At 40.6% G+C, this 18,816-nt stretch overlaps 1 protein-coding gene across 1 annotated transcript in view; it reads right to left on the minus strand.

The window, feature by feature from the left end:
• Positions 1–18,816, minus strand: part of BRF1 (BRF1 RNA polymerase III transcription initiation factor subunit) — a 171,797-nt gene that overhangs the window by 36,041 nt on the left and 116,940 nt on the right. The window contains exons 12-15 of the mRNA XM_039732995.1: positions 11,753–11,814; positions 9,568–9,649; positions 9,414–9,469; positions 7,383–7,639 (exon numbers count right to left, since the gene is read on the minus strand). Coding sequence (XP_039588929.1) covers positions 7,383–7,639; positions 9,414–9,469; positions 9,568–9,649; positions 11,753–11,814 — 457 coding nt within the window. The remainder of the gene's footprint in view (positions 1–7,382; positions 7,640–9,413; positions 9,470–9,567; positions 9,650–11,752; positions 11,815–18,816) is intronic.

The following is an 18,816-nucleotide window of genomic DNA, read 5'->3' on the forward strand; positions in this document are numbered from 1 at the left end:
AATTGCCATACTGAAATCCTGGCATTTTATTCCAATATTCAGAAACTAATGAACCCCAAACTAGGATTTTTAACAAGAATACTCATTTTACTAACAGGCTAGAAAATCTTCTAAGTTGGTTTCTCTTGACTCACTGGCAGAACAGGCACGAAAGGGGAAATGATTCACCTCCTACAGAAGGAAGGAAAGAACTAGGGGATGAAGGAATGAAGTTTTTTGCTAACCTCACCCCAAGAAACATGACAAGAAGTCCAGAGATGCTGGAATGAGCAGGGAATGACTGTCAGCAGCAGCTCCTGCAGCAGGCTGGGGACACAAGCCATGCCAGGCAATGGCTGGCTGGGAGCTCCCTTCCCAGTGATGCACTATCCATACATGTTTCAGAGTTTAATGCAGCTGTATTTTGAGAGGTATGGAGAATGACAGATATGAAATAAAAATGCTATTGTATTGGGGGAACAGGGGAATTGATCCTCAAAACAGTCTGAAGAATAAATTCCTGACAAACACCTCACAGCTTCTGTAAGGACAGGTTTGGGGACAGTTTGTGTGGGGGGGAGGGCTGCTTTGTTGAGGCATTTTTTGTTTTGTTTTGGGGATTTTTTTAAAGAAAAAAATATTCTTTCCCCATCTTTCTGTCCTAGCTCAGTGCCAAGAGAAGTGTATTTCAGGGTAAAGTAATAACCTGCTGCATCATTGCCTGGACCCCAAGCTGGCTCCTGCCTCCCAGTCTCTCAGTGGCATTTGTTCACTCTGCATCCTCTCAGAGCGTGGTGTCAAATGCAGAAGATGATGCCTTTTGCTCCTGTGTCCTCACTTACTGAAGAAGGAAAGACTGCTGGCCATCACATTTCAGCGTTCAGACATTGAAACCACACAGTCTCCTTTAAAACATGTTGGGTCAGATCCATTTCCCTCGCATTCTTGCCTCTGCTTTATCTCTTTATTTCAAAAGGCTGCTTAGCTCACAGGAACAGCAGTAACCTGCAGCACTAGCCAGGTTACAACACTACAGGCTTGAGCAGATCCACTCCTCAAATCAACTGTGCACAAGCAAACTCCAGTGTCAGCTCCTCTCAAGGTCACTGAGGAGGCTCTCCCTCGAAGAGCTAGCTTTAATAAGGAGATGCATGACTTAAAAGGCAGAACCTTGGAAGCCTTGAACTCATTTTTTTCCTTGGCTTATAGCTTTTTGTAAATAAAATACTGAACATAATTGGTATAAGCTTGCCCCTCTAAAAGTTACAAGATTGGAAAATACTGGTAGGATTTATTTAAAGTGGAGGTACTTATCAAATGTCACCGTTTTCCTGTTCAAAATGAGTAATCATTTTGATTAACCTTTGATTTAAATGATTATATACCACAGCAAAGGAAAAACACACATGAAAATACACTCCAAAGAAACTCTCAAAGCACAGATCACATAAGAAAACAGTTATGTCCAAGTGGTTAGAGAATTTATTCACCATGTACCCAAGATTCAAACCAAAAGCTGACTCCACATACTCCCACCATGTGTACCCAGGAATCACAGTCTAGCCAGAATCCTGCAGCCAACATGAGACTGCTTCCATACAAAACACTAAATAATACCAAATAACAGCTGAGCTATAGAATAAACTCCTAGCTACCATCTCAGCAAGGACTCACAGTATCTTCTGTAAGGAATTTTAGTCCAGCTGGGAAATCAGTCTTACCCCTTTAGTCACATATAAAAAGAAGGTCTAAAGTAGCACAAGAAAAGAAATAAAATGTAATATCTCACTTTGAGTAAATATACATGAATTCCAAACCCTGTAACAGAATTCAAAGCAGAGAGAGAGAAAAACACGATATCAAAAGTAAATTAGACAAAGAGCCGGAGGCAATTCCGAAAAATAAAAATATATGGTAGAAAATTAGAGCATATTACGATTTCATCTGAAAGGGCCCATTTGTAGAAGGGGCCACCAAAGCCAGCATGGTAAAGATTCTCAAAAGCTTCACATCCACCAAACATAGGATTTGTCCCTCCTCAGGAGCTTTGTTTTATCACCAATTGCCAACCTGTAAGGACTGGCTGCAGACACCCACCAGCCCACCAGACCCCACTGCACCTCTTGCAGACAAGGAAATTTTAAGACAGCCATTCCCAAACTTTTAAATTATTACTGCAATGTCATTTTTCTTAACAAAGAAGGTTGTGAACCAACAGGTCTCTTCTTGATGCAGTGAATCAAAAGAGCTCTAACTATTGTAATCACCTGGTTTAACAAAGGTTAAATACAAAGGTTTTAAGATGCTCAGGGATCCCTTAGATTATTCAACTGAGCTTTGTTTCATGCTGTTTTGGATTTGCCCAAGTCAGCTAAGAAACATGAGCTGATGGTCCTCCCCTCCACAAATACCAGTCTCATAATGTAAAACTAAAAATATTGTACATGGAAAAACCCATTTCCTTTGGTTTTATAAAAATCAGTGACAAGCCATGGCCAGTGTAGAGTAAGCATTCATAGAATCATGGGATCATAGAGTGATTTGGCTTGGAAGGGACTTTCAAAGGTCACCTAGTCCAGCCCAAGGGACAGCTTTCACTAGACCAGGTTGTTCAGAGCCCCATCCAACCTGCCTTTGGACATTTCCAGGGATGGGGCATCCACAGCTGCTCTGGGCAACATTCAGACTTGCAGCTGAATTTGGAGTACCCAGCCTTACAGAGCAAAAAGCCCATCCTGGACACCAAAAAGGGACAACTACAAACAAGGGTGGAGGCTGAGGGAGGCAGCTGAGGGCCTCTCATTGTTTCCCCAGCTCCCTGGCAGTGTGGTATTTCAGGCTCCTCTAAAGCATCAAAATTAGGCTTCTGCCCATATTTGACTCTCCAGGGAAATATGATTCCAATTAGAGACAAGAAAGCACCAAGCAATTTATCAGGGTAAACAAGATGTCGCATGCTAGGCTGCAGAAAAGCATCTCATACATTCTCCCTAATAAAGAAGATTTTTCTGGAGTTGTGACACCCACTGAAAACCTAACAAAAATTTAGCTGGAGTTAAAAATTTAACTAGAGCAGGAACTTGAGCAGCAGAACAAGTCCCTGGTACTGAAAGGGCACAATTCCCAATCCCCAAATCCCATGGCTCTAAAGCACAGGTGGAGCCATGCACCAAGCTGTACTGGCAATATGGACAGTCAGCAAATACAAGGGAGACTGTGGAGAGAATCTGGAGGTGAATCTTCAAATCTAATCAGATCTGAGATTACTGCCAAGGGTTTTTGTCATACTCATAGCAGGCATGATTTGGTTTGCTATTATATATTCATATGGTCCCATTCAGAACAAGCTTGTTTCATTACAATGGATTCCACTGTGCTTCACAGTCCTGCTTCATTTCTTCCAAGGCAAATTCTTCAGGAGATTAACCTGACACATTTACTCCCCTGATAATGGATCCTGTCTTTTCTGATATCATTACCAATTTCAAGCGCATAGCAAGAAATAGGCATAAAATTTTTTAAAAGTAGTGACTTGAAAGCTTTCTTGTTTCCACATTTTCTTGGTACAACACATTTCACTTTACATGTAATGTTGTAAAATTCAGCTCAAGTAAATATAAAATAAATTATTAAGCTTCTAACCAAATACTTCCAGTCCTAAAAACCCTCTTTACTGAGCTTGAAGTGCTCCAGTGCTCAGCACAGCTCTAACTAGAGTTCAGATTTTAAGGTTCTTGAAGTAGCAATTGTTTTTTTCTTAGAGTTCAACATATTATTCTTATGTTTCATATGCATAGAAGACATTAGTAAAGATAAACTGTGCAACTGGTAATTGAAATTAGAGTTGCAACATCTATTATGGTAACATCCACTGTGCCACATCTGCAACACACTGGGAATGAAAAGGATTTTGCATACGAAGCACGAGTCGTGATACTCACTGGAACAAAAATGCAATAAGAAACAGAATAAAATACATTTACACAATATGAAGTTTCCTAAAATTACTTACATTGTCATTACTAGTCTTCTACCATCTTGACAGATAAATTAAGTCAACCCCCAGTACAATTCTGGGAGATGTGTCTGAGGAAAGTCAGGCTTTTTCTAAAGCTCGGAAAGTTCACAGTAAAGAAACCTGTTCAAACATCAGTTTCCTTCTGAAAATGCAAATGTACTTAATATCTGCCCACCTAACAAGGAGAAACCTGCATGATCTTTGGAAGAATTCTTTGAACTGTCTTCCTACCAAAACTGCAGAATTTACCAAACATTTCTGAGATTTCAAAATTAGGATTTTTGATAAAATAAGAGGTAGATAAAACTATATTGTCTTTGAAATCCAAGTAACCATTAAGTGATTATAGTATCAACAAAGCTCTAATAAAAGGGCCACCAACTGAAAGACTATCCACTTCAAGCATATTCCTGGGACCTGCTTAGCATTTCAGCTCTTTATAAATATCTTCCAAATCAACAACTTTTTACAAGATGTAAAATTTGCCTATCATCATCACATCAGGAAACAAAACCTTTTCTGTGTTTTAACTGATTATCACAGTAACTGCTGCTTTACGTGATATTAAAAAAAAGAAAAAAACACCCAGACATTGCACCCTGTCTGGTTGGGGTACCCAATCTTTAGGGATAATCTAAAGTCCTCTGTGTGGAAATAACAGCACAGACTATTTTAGAGCAAGAAGCAATTACAAAGATGGGAATTAATATCAATTTCCTATTTCCAGAGTGCTTCAGACTGTATACGAAGATGATTTCTAAGACACATGACAAACTTGGCTACATCATCTGTCCAAATCTGGTGTGATAAGTAAAATGACTTAAAAGGAAAGCAAGAAAGATATTTATCTATATATATATTATAAAATGTCCATTTTTATACCATTACAGGAGCACTGCTTTAATCACCAAGAATGAGTATTTGTTCCCCATCCTGTAACTTGGTACTCCCTGTACTGGCATCTTTTAATTGGGATCAGGACTCAAGAAATAGCTCTTCAAAATCTGATACAACACCAATGAACTAAAGGACTGGATCAAAGCCTGGCTATCCGTGGTGATACTGCAGTCAGAGGCAGCTTACTAAATATTTTAAATACATAAAGATAAATATGCAGGCCTGTAAATCACTACAAATCAAAACAATAGATGATCGTTAAGGTCCCTTCCAACCCAAACCATATGATCCCATTTCTGCAAATGCCTCCTGGAAAAAGACAGATTATCTGCTTCATTCATTTTCTAATGAGCAATGTTCAGGAGTTTTATTATTATTAATTGCATATAAATTATCACGATTTTTGTATCCCTGGGAAAGTATTTAGCCATTCACCTCTCAGAGGAACAGTACTGAACAAAGGCTATGAATGCAAGGCATATAAGAACAATGCAGAACACAGAAATTTATGCATGCCATTTAAAAGGCACGTCATTAAAAAAATCAAAAGTATGTCATAAATCTTTAATTATAAGGAAAAAAAAAAGCAGCCCAACTAATGTTTGTCAAATCCTTGATAATATTTAAGCAAGAGCACTGCCTACTTCAGGAGTGCAAAATCTTCTTAGCTCACTTATCTGCTTGTACATCAACCTCCTCTGAAGTGTTCTGCTGCAAAATTCATTGTATCTGAGATCTGCTAATCATCATCAGGAAACTCTGTTATGCATCTTAAGGATGTACTTTAGGCTCTCAAGAGGAAAAATAAATACGTTTTATTAGCTGCTTTTGGAAAATACTGATTTGTATTTATTTAGAAGCCTTTTCAAGTTGCACCACTGTTAAATTAAATATTTATGGCATGATTTTCCAAAGAGTTTAACACCTGTTAAGAGTTTTACATGCTGAATTCAACAGGAGTTCCAAGGGCCCAGCATTTCTGCAAACCTCAGCAGTGACAAGGCTGGGATGTGACGAAGGAGCTTGAGCTTGGATGTCACTGCTGAGCTCTGAAATGCAACCAGGATCCTGCCCAGCCCCTACTTCCCACCCAGCAATGCATTTCAGACAACTGAATTGGTCCTACTTTACTGGAAATACCAGAAACACGACTCATTAATACCTGTTAACTGCAAATAAAGCATAAGCTAAATGCTGTGAAGCTAATCCTTGATGCATCTTCCCCGTGCAACTCACAGGGGAGCCTAAAATCCCAGTGAGTCAACAGCTGGAAAGCAAAGCTTTTGATACTGAGAATGAGAAGCTGAATGAGGATGAAGCCAAAACTACAGAATAAAGAAGAAAATATGTCTGATATACTGTAAAAATCTGTATCTGGTGACAGTGGGACCAGTGACTTTGGCATTTGGCTTCTCAGCCCAAACTGAAGCCCGTGCCTCTGGCCTCACTGTCAAATGAAGTTAAAACAAGGGGTTAGGTTTTGCCATCCTTATTTTCCTCAGATTCTGAGAGATTTTCACTTAGCATCCTTCCCAGCATCATGTCTCCAGGTACCCCACGTATCCTGTTCTTTCACAAGCAGATGTTTTCTCACACTTCGCAGGTGGCTGCCCTCCTGCCCTCCCGGGTCCCTTATCCAGTATCAACACATGCCTAAATCTGAACAGCCGTGCAAAGACAACATTTTATGTTTCAAAATTAGATACTGAGATTTCCTTGTGGCATTTGGCCTATCATTCTGGCAGTAAATAAATAGGCAATAAATAAATAAACAACATCTAAGTAAGAAATTACTATACGTCAAAATTATGATCCAACGTGACTTCATAAACCACAGACAGATAAAACAGTTGAATATTGCAGATTGGACACATCAATCTCCTTATACATTTTACAGCACACTACAAATCTGCCTAGCAATTTGAGTATTTCTCTCATTAAAACAGGAGCTTTCATCACACTATAAAACATTTTCAAATGCAGACCAGAAAACCGACAAGCATATTTACTGTAAAGCTTTGTATTTATGTCATCAATTAACAACAAAAGTTTGGAATAAAACTAAAATAAAAGCTAATCAAAGCAGCTAGCTGTCAAAACAGATGGGAACTATAGTTTTCAAATCAAGCAAAAAGGAAAAGTTTTCGAACATTTAGTGTCACGTCAGCTCATACAGACAATTTAAAGGAAGGACAGCAAATGTCAGGATTTTATGAAGAAAAGGTGTCCCTGACTGATATGTTCACATTTGTGAATTTCCATTGATTTTGTGGGTTTTTTGGCTTTGGGATGATTAACTCACCAAAGCAAACCTCTGAAATGTGAACTATAAATAAGGTGTCGCCATGACAGTGCAGGCAAAATAAATAAAAACAGAGCCTCGACATTATTTTAGCCTCAAACAAATGTTTCAGTCCCTACATTGTCTGGCTCAGAAAGATACATAGACAGTCTCACAGACAGAGATATAAATGAACAATTGCAGTACCTTTTTCCCACACTGTTTACAGGGTTGGCTATATTCCTACTGGCAATAGATTTTCTTCTTGACAGCTTCTTGGTGTTGGTGCTGTCATCAGTGCTGTCATCCTCTTTCTTTGGTGTGTTACTTCCTTTGCTGTTCAGGTCCCTTAGCACATTATAATTAATTTTACTTGAGATTTTCTTCTGTTCTAACATCTTTTCAATTGCCTCTCCTGCTGTGCTGGCTTGAATTGGCTCCCGCTTCTTTGCAGATTTCTTTGGCTTAATTAAAATATAAAATTAGTGATGTAGATACAAACAAAGTTTCCATGAAGCAGAGGGGCAAGCTGGAGTGCAGCAGTCCTGGCTCAGGTGCTGCTGATGTGGGGGATGCAGGTGATGTGCCCAGGCTAAGCCAGTGCTCCATCTCCTGCTACTCAATGGGATAAAAGTGTCTCTCTTCTCTAAGAGATGAATGTTTGCTTTTTTGCCAAATGCCCAGAGAGTTTATTAGAAATTCTTTACTTAATAGAGAGAGAGAAGAAGGATGGGCCAGTGAACTCGTGTTACAGGAACAGGGACCTCACAGCATCACCCAGCATGGAAATAAAGGATCTCCCCTGCTAAACCTGAATTAAAGCGAGAGTGAAGCTGGGTCACGGCTCCCCAGAGCACTGACAGCAACACGGAACCGCGGCCGTGTTTCAGACCAAATCTGAACACGGCGTGGAAAGGCTCTGCCCAACTCCTCCTCCTCGCTGCCAAGGGCCCAGAGCAGCAGCAGCAGCAGCTTCCCAAGCCATGGGACAGGCAGCAGGAGGCTGCAGGCACAGGAGCTCTGCCACCTGCAGCTGCCTCTCCCAGGCAGAGGCTGCGAGCACGGCTGATGCTGTGCAGAGCCAGGCAACCAGGAATGACACCAGAGAACATTTCCAGCCGTGTCCCGTGCCTGGGTAGGTAGGAAAAAGAAAACAACCCAGAACCTCTGTTTCTCATTTGGCATTTTCCTATTCAAAGGAAGGTTTTAACACCAAGCTCTGCAGGAGATTTATTTTTTAATGGATAATAGCCCCTCTGTTTACCTACATGGGTCAAGTGCTACCTTGAAATTGGAAAGCACCATATTAATCAAGTTCTACTCGAGCTGTCAGAAACAATAAAAGGTTAGAGAAAAACTCCTGTGTTGTCCGAACAAAAAAGTGGGTGTTTGGGCTACATGGCAGTGCCAAGGAGTTATACAATTTTGAAAATTGCTGGTAGACTGCCACGTCTGCATAAATGCAGGATGAATGAGAAACTCTGAAGTCTAAAACAGTGTTTCATTGTCTGGTTTTGTTTTTATTGTTGGAATACCTAGGGGAAGCAGGAAACTCTGCCTTTTGCATTAGTCAGAAAAGAAGATAGAGGATATACATGCTAAAAACTAACATGGTTTTAGCTGCATGTGGAAGATTTGAGTTGTCACTTGCTCAATTACACAAAATACTAATGCTGTAAATCGTGACTATATGGCCAATTAGGCTGCTTTAAACTGCTAAACATGGAGACAGGACATGCCATTTGTTAACACAACCATTGCATTCTTTATGAAAGGTAGAACAAAATACCCCTTCAAGTGACTGCAACAAGGATCTGTTCAGTTCTTCATAAAGAAATCATTATTGTAAGAGCAAAGAAAGCCACTGAAGTTATGGCAAGTACAAACAAATTCCCCATGCACACGTTTAAAAAAAATCAGACATCTTAAAACCTGTATTTTAATAAGCAAGCAATTAGAACAGCAATCATAAATGCAAAGAGCTAGCTCTGATTTTGACATGCACAGAATTTTCTCATAATAGCAATTTAAAAGAAAAGTTTGGGCAAGAAAGTGTTTTACTCACCACCTAAAAAAATAGAGCCTTGCAATTCAGTAAGAGCTAGATGTACTGTAGCTTTTGTTCCTTTAGTGGTGACCTGTACCATTATGCCCATACATCTACATGGAGCTGATCAGCAGATATAATGAATTTCCAGGACATTTTCAAACAGACACAATTAACACATAATTTAATACCTTGTGTTCCTTATAAATCCCAAGTTCTTTCTCTTTTGCTATTCTTGCTTCCTTTTCTGAAAGATGACAAAAGGGTAACCAGTATGAAAATTACACAAGACTGCGTATTTCAGCAACACCAGCCAAAAGGCAAATTTCAGGCCTACATATTTACCTTTTTGTTCCTTCAAATAATCTGCATTTTCTTTCATCCATAGCTCTGCTTTTATCTGAGCTTCAGCTTCATTAAGTATATACTAAAAGAGAAAACAAATTTATCTACTTTCAGAAATCAAATTGAAAACCACAGAGCAAAACAGAACTGAAAAACCACTGGCAAGGTCATTTCATATCCCATTTTTAAAAATACATTAAAAGAAAATATGAGTGATATAAGGCAATCAGAGAGTATTTCTAGTAACATCTGAAGCTGGCACATGCAACAACCTGTTTTCAAAAAACAGTACTTGGTTTCCAAACTATGATGAAGTGACCAAAAACCATCCAGGACTCATTATACATGGTCTATTAATTAAACAAAAGCTATCCTGGGTTTATGATCTTTTTCAGATGATACAAGAGGTTATCATGACAACGTGGTTGTCTGCAAGTAATTCTGTGTGTTGGTGGTGGTCTGTAATTCAAAACAGGATGGGAACCATTGCCCTGTGCAACCAAAACAAAAACATGTGTCTTCTGGGTAGGTTTCTGTGAAGCTTTACACTGAGATTATTAGTTCGATGGCCACATCTGTGTGAAGGAAACCAGCTCAGATTGCTGGAGCTTTAGCCCTCTAGATTTCAGACAGCTGGGTTCAGTAACCACATGTAGATGTTTTGCAGTTAACTCCACCTAGTCTCCATAACATCTTTACTGGGAATGGAGCTATAAAATACATCTAGGACTATTCAGATGAATCACAGAAATAAATAGACAGATAGGTAGCAATTACTTAATTGTAGATGACCTAAATGTAAAAATTAACCCAGTATTTAGCACAATTATCAATGAAACAGAAGTTCTCTACAGACGATGCTGTTTGGGAGTGAAGACCAGCAGAATGAAGACAAATGAGGTCATCCATCATGAACAAGACACTTCAGTTTTAAGCAGTGCACCTGAGACTTGTAAAATTATGTTTAAGTGCAAGAAAAGCAATCTGAGGTTTCTCCATCTTTTTGGGCTGAGCATTCAAGATTTTCTCCAAAGTACGATGCACATCTAGGATTTCATAAGAAAAATAATTCCAGTCAAACAAAACTAATGCAGGGAGGAGTCCTTCCTCCAAGGGCTAAACAGGAGAGCAAATGGCTGTGCAAGTCCTGGTTTATCAGACCAATATTTTCACTCTTTCATCTGCTTCTATTAAAAGTGGGCCATAACAGTAAAATCTACTTTTCCCTAGGTCAGTTGTTCATCCCTCTTAGGCTTTCAGAGATTTCATAATCTTGGACTTACAATATTACAGTCTATTACCACAGAAATGAACATGAAGTCATAAAAGCAGAGTTATGACCTCATCACAGAGCCTAGGAAGAGCAGAAAATGTGTTCTTCCCCTGTGATTGTTTTAATTATGGACTGGCTGTGGTGAAAAACCTCAGCCTTCCTGCTCCCTTCATTCAATGTCTGCTCAGATTGTGAGACACTAATGCCCAGCCTAGCAAATCCCACCTCACAGCTATGTTTTGGACATCAGTAATTCCTGTGCAACCTCATCAGTCTCAGTGATTTTGTACCCCAAAATGAGTTTTTAGCACTGGCATTATCTGTTCAAATGACACTGTAAAGCAGTGTGGCAGCTGGAGAGCTGGACTGTAGCGTGTCCAAGTGCTGACCAGCTGTGTGCCCTCCAACAAGCCCTTTTCCACAGCCATGTGCCTGTCCCACTCAGTCTGTAGGTTAAATGGCATTTTTTGCTGCCACACAAATAAAAATAAATCCAGAAAACATCACAGAAATCTTTGGAAGTACTTAAGAGCTGCACATACTGGTTTTACAGTTTGGTTTCCATGGCAGCTTCCTATGTTGAATCTATCTTAATTAAATAATGAATGTAGAGCTCCACCAAACTTTTTAAAGTTCTCCTTTGGAATAAAAGACATTCTAAAACATAATTATTCCAGCATGTCAAAAGCAAGCAGCAGCCTTATAAATATATATGTAACTTGGGCAAGGAACACCAAATTCACAGGTTTGCATGAACATTAGATTTCAGACCACTAAAATTGCTCAAACCTCTCTATAGAGCAGAGAGAAGAGGCAGTTGCAGAGAGCATAAACCAGGTAAGAAGCATTTTGTCTTTCCCAGTTATCCAGACAAGGAGGATAAGAGACAGCAGGAAGCACAGGGCACCTTACCCGATCTATTTCACTGTCATCGATTCCACTCAGATCTAATTCTCCATCCCCTGTATTCTCACCTAGAGAAAAGAACACATTTTAATCAGCCCATATGTTTGTCCAACACCTATTGCAACTTAAGTTCTGCAGTAATGGAACACTTCAGGACTGTCCTTCAGAGATTTGCATCCTTCTGCCTTCATCCAGGAGGTTTAATGTGTTGCTGAGTATTTTCACTACAGACCTTCACACACAGAAATTCACCACATTGGATTAATTTAAAATTCAGGAACCAGCACAGTCTTCATCAGTACTAAAAATCAGCCAGAGACTTCCAGTCGCCTTTTTTTCACCCATTTTAATTTACAGCCACAAATGTTCAGCAGGAAGCTGGGGAAACCATTTCAAAAAGATGACCACTTTTCTTTCATCATAACAAAAATTTCTCTGTTAGAGCATATAGGTCAGTAATTTATCTGTAAATTATGACTTAGAAAATATTTTCTATTTTCAGGGAAGCAGCACAGACCACTGCTGACAGTTACACCACGCTTTCTTCTTGACTTTCTATAATTACAATTTCACTGCAATTTTGCCAGTTTGGCAGTTATTAAGACTTCTGAAAACAAATTTTCAAATATTCCATCCATTAAAAAGCTGAGGCTTAATTTGGGATTGGAACAGCATACAGCTGCAAAACCTGATTTTCCACATCACATTAAAGAACTATAGTAATACACTATTAATGTAGTCCAGGTAGAGAAGAAAACAAATTATTTAACAAAGACTTATGCTGGGGAATGAAGCAATCTTCTTGGTCATCTCCATTACATCTAATAAAGATCAAACAAGAGATGACCTCACCAGCTCACTTGCAGAAAAATATAAACAAATTAAGTTTCAACAATCAACAATAACAAATTAAAACCAAAGTGGTGCAGAACAGCATGGCATGTTCACAGCTCCCACTCCCCAGTACTGGGGATGTGCCTCCCCACAAACCAAGATCTTTGATGGATTGATTCCCCAGCCTGGTGCTCCTGCACAGTGCTGGACCAGCAGAGGGTGATGCCAGGATCCAATGGCAGGTCATGGCAACCAAATGGTAAAGTCAAGCAAAGCTTGGAATTAAGAGTATTCCCAGAAGATAAGCAATGATCTGCTCGGCAAAAGTCAGGGGTTTAAACCAGTTGCCTGAAGTATGTGAAATAACAGGGCTGGGAATCCAACTAAAACACCTGGTTAGGAATAAAGCCTGAGCTTCCTGAGGGGGTGCAAAGGGTACGGCTGCTCAACTCAACAGACATTCCCTGGGATCAGACACAGCACTCACAAATGTCTTTTCAAATCCACCTTAAACAACCAACATAAAGTTTTATACTTTACTTACACCCCAAGCCACAGGCAAAAGGGGTTTTAACCCCCCAAAAATGTCCCATCACAAGGAACAGCACAGAACCACAGAATGGTTTGATTGGAAGGGACCTTAAAGATCATCCCCTTCCAACTCCCAGCCATGGGCAGGGACACCATCCACCAGACCAGGTTGCTCAAAGCCCCATCCAACCTGGCTTTGAACACTTCCAGGAATGGGGCATCCACAGTTTCTCCAGGCAGCATATACCAGTGTCTCACCATCCTCAGAGTAAACAAGTTCTTTTTAATATCCAATCTAAACCTTCTATCAGTTTGAAGCCATTCCCCATTGTCCAGTCACTCCATGCCCTTGTAAAAGGTCTCTCTCCAGCTCTTCTGTAGCTCTTTAAGATACTGAAAGGCTGGAGATGGGTCACCCTGAAACTTTCTCTTCTCCAGGTTCAACAATTTCAGTTTTCTCAGCCCTTCCTCACAGGAGAGGTGCTCCAGCCCTCTGTAACTCTATGGTTTGATTTATTTTCCTGAGATTGTCTCCTAAAAGTAATATCAAGTTTACCAGTTCAGATGTGGTGCTAATTTAACCAAAAAAGCTTTAAAGAACATTTCTCACTGTCATTACATTTATAAATTAAACACTTTAGTCCCAGGCAGCACCAGATTTACTTTACAACCCTTTTCCCCCAAAATACTTTAGAAGTGCAGAAGATTTTATAGTAACTACATAATTGATCAGTACATATGCTTTACTTCTGGTCTGATCTCTGCACAGTGCAGTAAGAGCAGAACTTTCTGCACTGGTGCCAGCAGCTCCTCATGCAGGCACCCTGTTACCTACCAGGCAGGCAGGCAGGAAAAGCAAGGTGGCAAAATACATCCCAGTGGTTTGCTGCCTTTTTAATGCAACTGACTGACTTTTTTTTTTTTTTTTAGCAAAGCATAAGCATTCAAAGCGTGGAGAGGAATCACCCAAGGGAGGGCAGGGTATTCTTCAAGGCAGTACTTTACATCTCTTCTCCTGGAACTGAGAGAGAAACTTCCAGTGAGCAAAATGGCTGAATTTTCACCAAGGAAAGGAGCAAATACTGTAGTCCACTGTCTGAGAAATCTTTCCAGGAGCTGGTCTACCTGGGTCCAAGAAATGTTCCATTGCATAAAATAAAACAGCTCAACAGCAGAGTGCAAGGGGAGTCCAGACCAGGATAACCTGGCTCCTAGGTTGGAAGGAGTTCATACAAAAATGGGACTTCAATTGGGTCCCCCATATTCTGGGTAGCACTTTAACCACCAAGTTGTAGGACAGAAGGGAGGATGGCCTCCACCTTCATTGCATTATCCACCCCTTGTTTCCTCAAGGGATTTTTTTGGGAGAAAAACCCAAATTTTCAATTTGGTTTACCTGCACAAATAAAGGATTTATTTTTCTTCACTATTCATTGTAAAAGATAAAACTAAATTGTCCACTGTCGACACAGGCTTGGAATTATCAACAGAGAAAAATGGAGCCAATCTTGAAAATCACTAGTAAGTTCTGAAAATCACAGGTTAGAAAACCAAAACTTGGAAGTGGTGATGGACACACTCACTGTTCAACTTTACATAAACTGATCCCAATATTTATTGTAGTAAAAACTGGCAAAGCATCTTAAAAACAATAAAAGTATCCCACTGAAATCAAGCTGCCACTGCTTTTCATCATTATACACCCTGCTCCTCCTATACCCTGCTATATTTTTGAATCAGAGGTTTAAAATTTAATATGTCACAGTACAGTAGGTGCCTGTTCTTTTATACAGCCCTAACATGCCAGACTGAAAACGATGCAATTTCAGGCACCATGAACAATTTCACTTGTCATTTTAAATATAACTTGTTACTGAATTAGGTGCCAGTTTTTCTCATTGGATCAATTAGCAACAGGGACAGAAAACTCATTCTCCAACTGTTAAATTGCAGAGAAGAATCCAGAAGCAAGTTACACGTAATAAGCATTTCTTAGACCCCCATAACAGCAGCAGAGGGAGTAATTGCAGGATATCCCTCTGCCTGCAAATCTTCCTTTTTCCTGCCATGGCGATAGGCATTCATTAAATGGGTTTTTCAGAAGCGAAGGTGCCTTCAAATCCCTAGTTTAATGCTTTCACTGAGGAAAAAAAAATACATGTTTCATTACAGAATGCCAATTCAAAATAAAACACATCCATTTTGGCATGAAAATTTCCATGGCAATAGTTTCCAACAGGAGTAGACCCTACCAGACACAAATATCTGTCTGCTTGATGCTACATGGCTCACTGCAGGGCATGGAAAGCAAACCCACTGCTTTTTTATATATCAGACAGATCTTCCTAGCTGCTAAACTTTTCAAAGTGATTTCTAAATTATCATTTTCTCCTTTAATAAAAGAGTCGAAATGAAATGTTTGACAAAATGAAAACACAGATGTGGCCAACATCTGGTCCAGCCTCTTAAGAGCTTATTTAAAAGCAGCAGCATCACGTGGCACAGCTCTGAGACATCACGGATTTCTTCTGTTAAGAAAAACAACCACTTTACTGCAGGGCACAGGCAAAAAATAAGTTGGGCATTAAAAACAACAATACTCCTCCCTCCCTTTTCCTCCAAATCCAGTTGTTAAATGAAAGGATCACCAGGAAGAGCTTAGAGCAAGGACGAGCCTACTCCATCCCCACCCAACATCTCTGCAGCAAGTAGAGGAGGACAGGCACTTCAAGAGTTTTCCATCAAGGTACTGAATCAGCTACATTCATACTACCTAAAACCATCAATCATCCAGCCAGCTCCCCAAAAATTTAAAAATAAACTCCCCCCAAAGCCCTCCCTTTACAGCCTTCTAACATCTTTCCAACCAATTCCAGTAGACATGAGGGCTACAATCAGACACTGGGGATTAGGTTTGTAAACCTGTAGGATTATTTACTGTTCTTGTCATTACTAAATAGACACTAAATCATCTTTTAACACACTCTCTGCCCCTCTCCCTACCTCTGTGCAGCCAGTTAAATGTATACATAGTGCTCTATTATGGGGATTTATTACAGAAGAATCATTCCACCCGATATATTTTAAACCCCACATTTTTAAAAACAGCCACGTGAAGAATATGTTTTTCTGTTTCTGTTACAGGAGGCAGCACTATTTATTGCTCTGCCCAGATAAGAGGATTTCCTTACAGACAGAAATGGAGGCTGAACACTTCCCAGGAAATCCTCTAGAGCAGATATAATAGAAAGGCACTTGGTCCTCTGGACCTATGCAGCAAATACATCCTTCACCACAACGCTCCACAGCAAAGAGTTTAAACAAAGAACCTTTCCACCTATTTGTCACAAAACCAGACACAAGAAATACTTTGGGGCTAGAGCACCACAAAATCTGAAAAGAGTTGGGAGATGCATTTTCAGCGACAAAAATCCTTATGCAACAAACCAAACAACCTGAGCCTGGGGCAGCAGAAACACTGGGATTGATTGCTGCTCTCCAGGGAGGGATTAAATCCAATGGGAGCCACAAAAAGCTCCCATAGGAGGGACCCAATGGGCAGAAATGCTTTAACATCTCAAATTGATGAGTGACGCCGGGGCCACTTTGGGGAGCTGCAACGAGTGCGAAGGGAAGGAGGTGGCTTAGAGTGAAAAAAAGCACTGCACAACCATGCCAGGATATAATGGACTGGCTGATCAGAGGGGACACAAACCCATCTGGAGGGGGAGATAACTGATTTACCAGAGGGAGGGAAGGGAACAGGCATTAAGGGTGGGTGCCTGGGAGGGGAGCAGACAAAGTGCCGTGGCTGTAGGGACCAGGCAGGGAAGAGAAATGGCTGTGAAAATGCTGCAGCAGCAGCAGCACAGGATGAAGTACAAGGATCGATGGGTGTGCAAACAAACACACCACACATCAAGCTGTGAGCAGAATCTGCAGGGCTGTGAGAGCAGAGAACACTGTGAGTTTCACTAACACAGGGGAGGAGCGGCCCTCCAGAGCAGGCTGGGAGGTAATCCTGGCTGTTTCAAGCTGTTGCCAACACCATTGCTCCAGGTAAGGTGCCTCTTTTTGCAATCCCAGCCCACCCTGCCATGCTCCCATCCCACAGCATGCACCCTGCAGCTGCCAAGGGCTCCAGTTCCCCCAGCTCACCTTCAGCAACACAGTCACAGAAGAAGTATTCCACAAAAACAAAACATAAGGGCAGAGCCAAATTAATTGCACTTGCTGACAAAATAAGGTCACAAAACACGACGTGTATGCTCGTATTTAGGAGAAAATGTTTTTTTGCTTTATTGTACCTGGAGCCACCTTGAAAATTACAGCTACTCCGTCACAGTGCCAAATCACAGTGCCAGGATTTAGGTCTGGTGGTGTACAGAGCACACGAGGCCACGCACACAGCATAAAGATAAATGAAGTCTGTCACTTTATTATTTCCTTCTGCCAAGGCAAGGTTAAGGGGTCCTCTCCAGCCAAAGCCAAGTTTCCAGCCTGCTAGTTCCTCAGAGAAAGCAAACACATCACAGCACACAGAGCGAGGCCCCATCTTCCCAGAAACATTCATTCCTGCTGACGAGGGATGGTGGGAAGCTCTGCTGGCTGGCACCAGGCTGCCTGGCAATGCCAGGGCACACAGCCCTGCCTCTGCAAGATGCCCACGGGACAGCTCCTCACACTGGGACCGTAAGAAGTGTAGAGGCAAAGCCCAAAATGGTGCAAATGAAGGGCAAAGAGGGAAAAGTCACAATTAAGAAAAGGCATAATTAAAAAAAGAAGAAATTCCACATACTCCAATATTGTAGCTGTGCAAGGTCAGCCTGTACAAAAGCTGGCATGTACAAGCTCATAAGCTATTTCCTCACTCCTGTCTACTGAAAATAGGACTTTCTCACAAAGCAGAGCAGTGTAACAGCCAGGGCCGGGGCACTGCAGAAGATTTTCCTACAATTTGCCTTAATGCAGCACAGAACTAGAAACCCATCTTTATTAAGAGCCTGCTTTCATTTCCCCACACTGACACTCAAGCTGCAGGTGCTCTGTCTGTCCTGCACAGCTGAGTGACACCCGAGAGCCTTCCCCCATCAGCCACCTTCCTACGGTGGTCTCAGAACCATTACCCCGTCACAGGAACGGAATTTCAGATTTCTGTGCTTAATGATACATGGGAATAAATTATGAGAAAAGCTTTTTCCTGCAGTCAATCACTCTCACAGAACTTTTATTAGATAGTGAACATATTTTTTATAAATTAAATTTCAATTTTGAAAAAAAGCGCACCTAACCACCAACCCTGCTGCTTTCCTGAGAGCACATCCATACTGAAACAAATGCTATTGTTTCACCTCATACTCCATGGAGGATCTAACCAAACCACATCCTCATATTTTATATCCAGTCAGAGGTCATACCATTCGTCTAACAGACATGGAAACTTGTTAACTTAAACTTAATGCTTCAGAGAAACAGTTAATCTCTCCATTATTTCCAGAAATCCTCCCTGCAATATATATTTCTTCAAAGCAGGTAGTACAAAACCAGCCCAGCAATAAACAAAACCCTTCTGATTCTGAAGAATTTTCTTTGAAAAGGTAAGCTCATGTTCATTGAACTACATAGCAACATAAAAAGCCCTTAAGAAAAAAACCCTTTTCAACCTCCCAAAATAAATACAGCTGAAAATTAGGCTTTTGAACAGA

This window comes from Passer montanus, unplaced genomic scaffold, assembly GCF_014805655.1.
Source record: "Passer montanus isolate IOZ18808 unplaced genomic scaffold, ASM1480565v1 scaffold82, whole genome shotgun sequence".
In the NCBI taxonomy this organism is placed as follows: Eukaryota; Metazoa; Chordata; class Aves; order Passeriformes; family Passeridae; genus Passer; species Passer montanus.